At 35.1% G+C, this 7,008-nt stretch overlaps 2 protein-coding genes across 4 annotated transcripts; one reads left to right on the top strand and one right to left on the bottom strand.

Annotated features, from left to right (window-relative positions):
* Positions 1–874: 874 nt before the first annotated feature.
* Positions 875–3,094, top strand: LOC111904934 (putative GPI-anchored protein pfl2). The gene is made up of 4 exons (XM_023900631.3): positions 875–1,281; positions 1,494–1,744; positions 1,832–2,608; positions 2,675–3,094. The coding sequence occupies exons 1-4, from the start codon at positions 1,050–1,052 to the stop codon at positions 2,945–2,947; spliced, it is 1,533 nt and encodes a 510-aa protein (XP_023756399.1). The 5' UTR covers positions 875–1,049; the 3' UTR covers positions 2,948–3,094.
* An 81-nt stretch (positions 3,095–3,175) lies between these two features.
* LOC111904935 (uncharacterized) lies at positions 3,176–6,052 on the bottom strand. 3 transcript variants are annotated; one of them, XM_023900633.3, is made up of 9 exons: positions 5,898–6,052; positions 4,903–5,205; positions 4,776–4,817; positions 4,599–4,661; positions 4,446–4,508; positions 4,277–4,339; positions 4,124–4,204; positions 3,877–4,020; positions 3,176–3,801 (listed from the first exon to the last, which is right to left on the bottom strand). In XM_023900633.3, the coding sequence occupies exons 2-9, from the start codon at positions 5,122–5,124 to the stop codon at positions 3,361–3,363; spliced, it is 1,119 nt and encodes a 372-aa protein (XP_023756401.1). In that variant the 5' UTR covers positions 5,125–5,205; positions 5,898–6,052; the 3' UTR covers positions 3,176–3,360. The 3 variants fall into 3 exon arrangements, with proteins under 3 accessions (XP_023756401.1, XP_023756403.1, XP_023756402.1); XM_023900635.3 differs by having other exon boundaries at positions 4,124–4,192; XM_023900634.3 differs by having other exon boundaries at positions 5,811–6,031.
* Between the last annotated feature and the right edge of the window lie 956 nt (positions 6,053–7,008).

The raw sequence follows: 7,008 nt of genomic DNA, 5'->3' as shown, positions 1-7,008 counted from the left end.
TCATGACTACATTTACATTTCAATCAAATGATTTATCGTATCATGGATTCTAGACAAGTCTACAAACGAGTGGAATCATAAGTGCTATGATTTTTGAGTTTACTTAGCTTTAAGATCGAACTCATGGGATAAGATACAACATCAATATGTACAATACACCATAATATTATACATATTGATGTTGTATCTTATCCCATGAGTTCGATCTTAAAGCTAAGTAAACTCAAAAATCATAGCACTTATGATTCCACTCGTTTGTAGACTTGTCTAGAATCCATGATACGATAAATCATTTGATTGAAATGTAAATGTAGTCATGAAATGCGTCTGCTTAGTCAAGATTCCCCTAATAAATATTCAAGTGCATTACAAAGTTGTACATGTATGAATAATGTCCTTTCGTAGGTTATGTTTTGAAGAGAAGCAAGAATGAATCTCATAAAAGTTATTAATATCAGTAGGAGATGATGTGGGATTTGTTGTAAATGAGTAAAGGGAAAATGAATCAGGAGGGTAACCAACTGTTGCGTTTGTTCTCATTTGGTCTCTTTTCTTTTTTTTGTATTCAATATACCATCGAACTTGTTGTTGGTGTTTACCATAGCCCTTTGACCGGCTATCACAGGTCAAAAGCCGGTCAAAAGGGCTATGGTAAACACCAACAACAAGTTCGATGGTATATTGAATACAAAAAAAAGAAAAGGGACCAAATGAGTACAAACGCAAAAGTTAATTACCCTCAAGAGTCATTTTCCCATTCACAAAAGATAAAAGTTTAGTCTAATGTAGTAAAATAGGAAAGTATAAAGATTTTTTCTTTTCACCCAAAGCGGAGGTGGAGTTATGGATGAGTTATAATAAGATGTGTCACATGCCCGCGCCCAAAAGAAAAAGAAAGAAGAAAACCTCCGTTAACTTCACTCCTCTCTCTCTCTCTCTCTCTCACTCATGGCGTGATGCTTACTGAAAGCAAGCAAGTTCACTGTTCATTGTCTCTCTAGCTTTATCACATGGAACCATTGTGTGTGTATCTTTGTGTAAATTGCTAAATGATGATGAAGCGGAATTCTTCCAAAGACTCACTCATCGGTATCGGAGGTCGGAATCTCCATTCTAATGGTATTCGTAATGCTCCTCCAGTGGCCGGGTTATTATCTCACCGGAGAGTTATGAGTTTCACCAGCACCACCGAGGATTTCAACAACAGTAACAGCAACAATGTCGATTTCCTCTCTCGTAATCGCCGTAGTCTTTCCGTCGCCTCCTCCGACGAATCCGACTGTATGATCCCCTTACATGTTTATATTCTTTTTCTTTAATGTTATCGACCTGAATAGACGATCGATTATTGGATATATCAGACAATGTCATTTGAAGTACAATCTTCCCTGCCTAAATTCGTAATTCCTCGTTGATAATGCCTGTAGTTGGATTTGTCAGTTGTTAATTTTGATACATATATGTTTATTGATTTTTGTTCTGTTCTTCTTCAGTGCAGATGAGATTAGGAAGACTTTCGGTTGGATCAACTAAAACTGCAAAAAACGTATTAGATGATCTACTTTCATCTAATGAAGGCGGAAAGCATGACTACGACTGGCTCCTGACTCCTCCGGGAACTCCTCTACTTCCGTGTTCCTCCGATGGAAAAGAATCAGAGTCTCAACCAACATCAACATCAATATCAATCACCCCTAGAAGAAATTCTTCAGTTAGATCAGGCTCTGCCACTAAGAATTCAAGGGTGCGCTACGCTTCTTTCTCTCTTTTGTAATGTAATCTCCATAGATTTTTCATTTGATTACATGATGTTGCGTTTTCTGAATTGCAGCTTTCTGCTTCTCAATCTGAGAGTATACATCCTTCAAATTCAAAACCAGCAAGAAGCAGTTCAACAACTACCAACAGAAACCCTAATATTCTAAATACGAGTTCTGCTTCCGTCTCATCTTACATAAGACCATCCACCCCAACTAAACGTTCTTCATCCACCGCAACCTCACGACCTTCAACGCCTTCGAGAACCCTCCCATCCACCACCACCACCACCGCACGTTCTTCATCCACCACCAGACCATCCCAAAACTCAAGACCATCAACTCCTACTTCCCCTGTCATTCGACAACCTTCTTCTAGGCCATCGACTCCCACTTGTAGGAGTCCAACACCTTCTGCTACATCTTCACCTTCTTCTGTACGTGCTTTATCTTCCAATGGCCGGACTGTAGGGCCCACATCCAGGCCAAGCTCTCCTAGCCCACGTGTTCGCCCCCCACCCCAGCCGATCATCCCTCCTGATTTTCCACATGAAACGCCACCAAATCTCAGAACAACTTTACCGGAAAGGCCTCTCTCTGCCGGAAGGTCTAGACCAGGTACAGCCATGGCTACAACCTCTGCTGCAAGTATATCAAGGAGACAGTCATCGCCAATAGTCACTAGAGGAAGACACACAGTCACAGAACCTCCCCCTTCAAGAGGGCAATTACCTGTGCCTGAATCGCTCACAAAAAGACCTATAAAAATGTCAAATTCCGAGGGTGTTACTGGTACAGGATATGGGAGGAATATCTCAAAGAAATCACTTGACATGGCCATAAAACATATGGTACTTTAGTTTTCTTTTATTTCTTTGAATAATATTGTTGTATAATCCTCTGTTTGTTTGTTGCAGGATATAAGAAATGGAGGCATACGTCCTTCAACACTTTTTCCTCAAAGCATCCGGATGCAAGGTGGCCATGGTTCAAGTAAAAATGGAACTTTATATTCTTCTAAAATAATCAAAGTGGACATGTATGAGAGCTCGAGATATGATTCTCTTTTACTGAAAGAAGAGTTGAACGACACAACTTGGCTGCATAATGTAGAAGAAAAGAGTGATGAATTAGGTCTATTGTTTGATAATGGATTTGAGACACTCCCTGAACCTTTTTCACCCTTGTGACATCACACTTCTTATTCATTAAATTATGTGTCTGAAAGTGAGGGCGTTGTGAATCTGTTTGTTTTCCATTACATGTAATACCCAAAAAGAGTAAGTTGATTTTTGTATATCTCTTGAAATATATAACATATATATAGGTTTAAGTTATACTATCATCTTAGTTTATTGTCCCTTTTTTTTTGGTAACATTTTGTATTGAGATTGTTGGTGATGGAGGAATCAGGAATGTACTACAATATCCAATAACAATTTTCTTTTAGAGTAAGCTACAAAACACAAGCTCTCTCTTTCTTTCTCTTTCTCTTTCTCTCATCATATATATCTAACTTTCCTACTATAATCATATAAAACCAGTTCATGATATTGTTTTTGGTACATAAACTTCCTTTAAAAATCAAAATTAAGAAAATGTCCTAGGTTTTCTCAACCAAATCGGCCCCACTCACGTATCTAGCAACCAATGATATGAATCGAAAGGGGGCCCCAATGAGAGGGGCATCTATTAAAGGCACCACATCCATATCCACATCCACATCACCACCTCCTTTTCTCTCTAACAACACATCACTCTCATCCAATGGAATCTGCACAATCTCTCCAGAAGCCATGCTTACTCGATTCACATCATCTTTCTTCATTGACTCCATAATTTTATCATCAGTAGTCGTCTCTGTATCTGAAGTTTCATCATCAACTTCAGAATTTGTCACCATTGGATCATCGGTTGTTGTCATTTCACCATTTAAGCTGTTCACTTTCTCAATAAGCTTCTCATTTTCAGAAACAAGTTTCTCAATCAGACCCCTTGCAGATTCCAGTTGTGTCTTCATCTCCTCATCTTCCATAACAACATGCTACACCACCAAACAAAATGTATCAAATGTCGGGTTTCTGATTTTTAAAAAAAAAAAAAAAAGAATGAGACAAACCTTTGACTTTGACTTTTCAGAAGATAAATAGGAATCCATGGAATTCTCAAGGTCTTGAATCTTTGACTGAAGAACAGACACGTGTTCTTTCAGCTGCTGGTTTTGGTGGGAAATATCATGTCTGGATGCTTCAAGCTCTATCACCTGAAAGGCTTTGATTTATAGCACCTCACCTTTATATTTTTACAACATAAAGTGTGACAAATATTATAAATAGATGCTTATAAAAACAGCACCAAAAATGTACCTGTGCTTGTAATCTTGCATTATCCTTGTTCATAGTGTTTATTTCTTCAACCAATTGGTCTACTTTTTCCTGATAACCAGTCTGCATATTATGCTGATGTCAATCACATAATGCTAAATCAATTGCATACAATTATTATTAATTGTAACTCACCTCTTTCTGAAGCCAGGAATCTTTTTCAGTTTGTAATTGTAAAATTCTTGTCTCAAACTCAGTCTGATGATCAAATCACACATGAATATAACAATAAGTAATCAAACATGTGTAGCATTTTTTACAACTATAACAATTCTTTTGGCTAATTATAAGTTATATAAGTCACCTCTTTATGATGCCATAAGTTTATTTCTTTCTGTGATTGTGAAAGGTTTCTCTCTAGATCAGCCTAAAAGAATTTGACAAAATTTAAAATGTGAATTTCATAGCAATGAATGATGAATGATTGAATCAGTTCATCAAAGAAATATGTTACTACCTCTCTTAGTACATACACCTCCAATTGCTCTTTCAAATCTTTTATTTTTTGTTGTATAGAAGCCTGTAAATTGGATAGAATAATTAAAGAGAAAGATAGGATATGTCAAATTGTTGATAACACTAACACATGAGCAACAAACATGTTAAGAAATGCATATTTAGGATAAATTATTACCTCTCTGTTAAATGAATAGGATTCAGCCTCGATTGAATGTGACTGTATAACCAAATTTTCAAAATAGCAATAATAAGATATTGAAGATTTGTTAAAAGAAAATTTAATTTGGTCATAAGAAACTTACAGTTTCGGCTCCACTAATGGACTCTCTATCTGAATCCAAAACTCTTTGATGCAGACCCTTGTTATGAACATCTGCATTTTCAGAATTTAGGTTCTGATTATTCACATTGGTATGATTGTCATTTTCAGAACTCAGTTCCCCAACACCAGTAGGTGGCCTCTCATTTGTTTTTCCCTGTTTGTTCTTCTTTTTCTTCTGTCTCTTCTTCTTTTCATGCTCCATGAGTTCAAATTTGTTTCAGAAACCAGATACTTAGAGGTGAGTTGTCACTTTGAATAAAGTATTATGTGAATATCACTTTACCTGCATACATTAATAATCACCATTTCAGTGAAAGAATGAATAAGGAAAATCAAACTCAAGAGTAAGAACTGCTATAACAAATGTTCTTTGAAGACACATAGAAGATATCGCCAACCAAAGATATCAATATGATATAATGCAAACAAGTCTATCGAGGTCCCGATCCCAAAAAGGGGAAATCGCATCTTGAGAATATGAAAGGAGATTGCTTCTTATAACCAAAAACAGGTTGATGAACAGAAACAATCACTTCTTTCGTTTACCTCTTGTTGGGCTACCTAATTTTGGGGTGAGGGGTCTAGAGGGTATGAAAAACTTATGGTTTTCTGTAGTTACCTCATCAGCTAATTGTATAGTTAATTTACACAGTCAATTAAACAGATTCATAAACTGAAACTACAACCCTAAACATATAATTTGAGACACATTTGAAAAAGAAGACCGAAGGCTGACGATGGCCAGACAGATTGACATAGCAATTTCTTCAACACATTACCGATTCAACATTACACATTGCGTTTAGCAATTGGTGATATCATGAAATCGAAACCAGAAATGTCACAAGAAAATGCTCTACTAAAACATGGAAATAGAAAATAAAATACCTGCACCCATCAGGGGGAGGGATGATGCGTGAATAGAGTTGAAATGAATCGAAGTTGCATAAGAAAATAGAAGATAGGTAGACTTACGTGCAGATCTGAATTGCAGAATATAAAATGTATATAGTTTTATGTTAGGGTTCTTGGAAGGTGAAGGGAATTGTTTAAGAACGATAGACGTGCCTTTCCCCTCTCTGGAATGGAAATCTTTTCTTTACGAAATTGTGTTTCTTTTTCTATACGACGGTGTGATGTGTTTTTTTATTTAATTATTTAATTATATGGACTACGGAGAATTTCATGAATATTTTTTTAAATTTTTATAATTATGTTTATATATTATATATTATTCTAAAACTTTAAATTATATATTTCTTTTTATAAAATCTATAAATTCATCACAATACTTAATTTAATCGAAATCAATCTATTTAAAATTAAAGACATTATATTTAATTTAGATTATACCCTTTTCACTAAAATATGTGTTTGTCATTATTCATATAATCTATCTTTTTATTCACGATATGGTTATTCACAGCTTCATTCTTTGTCGCTTCATATTCTATATAATCGATTAGTAAAACATGGTTATTAAATATTCATAATCGATTGTTAAACGATATATTTCATCTCCTACAATCGGTTTAGGAAACATGTGATTATTCTCCTCGAAACAATTTTTTTATGAAATGAATTTGTAACGGTGGTAATGTAATTGAGATTTGAAGATCCAAACAATTAGGTTCAATCGACCCTAACTATGTTATTATTGACATCTCGGGAGTAGTTATCATGTCGATAATGGATTTTGGTTGATGATTATGTTTGGATCGATGACAACTTCATGTCGAATTTGAATCTCGCACCCAAACTATGTTCAGCCGATCAATATTATTGTGTGGGTTCACTAAGAATATATTAACCCTAACTTTGTTATCGATCAACTACATCCGTATAGAAGATCAATATGGTTAGGAGTTTTTGGGAGAAAGGTAATAATATAATGTTACATTAATTAGTTTTTTTTTTTTAATAATAAAAACCAAATTAAAGATAGTGTTAAAAAATTTAAAGCTTTATAGGGTAAACATTTTACTTTGGGACTAAATGAAACATAAACTAATCTAAGAAAAAATCATATAAAAAATAAGATAGTGGTAGTAATTTTCTTGTGTGTGTGTATGTGTGTGTGTGTGTG

This window comes from Lactuca sativa, chromosome 5, assembly GCF_002870075.4.
Source record: "Lactuca sativa cultivar Salinas chromosome 5, Lsat_Salinas_v11, whole genome shotgun sequence".
In the NCBI taxonomy this organism is placed as follows: Eukaryota; Viridiplantae; Streptophyta; class Magnoliopsida; order Asterales; family Asteraceae; genus Lactuca; species Lactuca sativa.
This window is presented reverse-complemented; position numbering and strand designations above follow the sequence as displayed.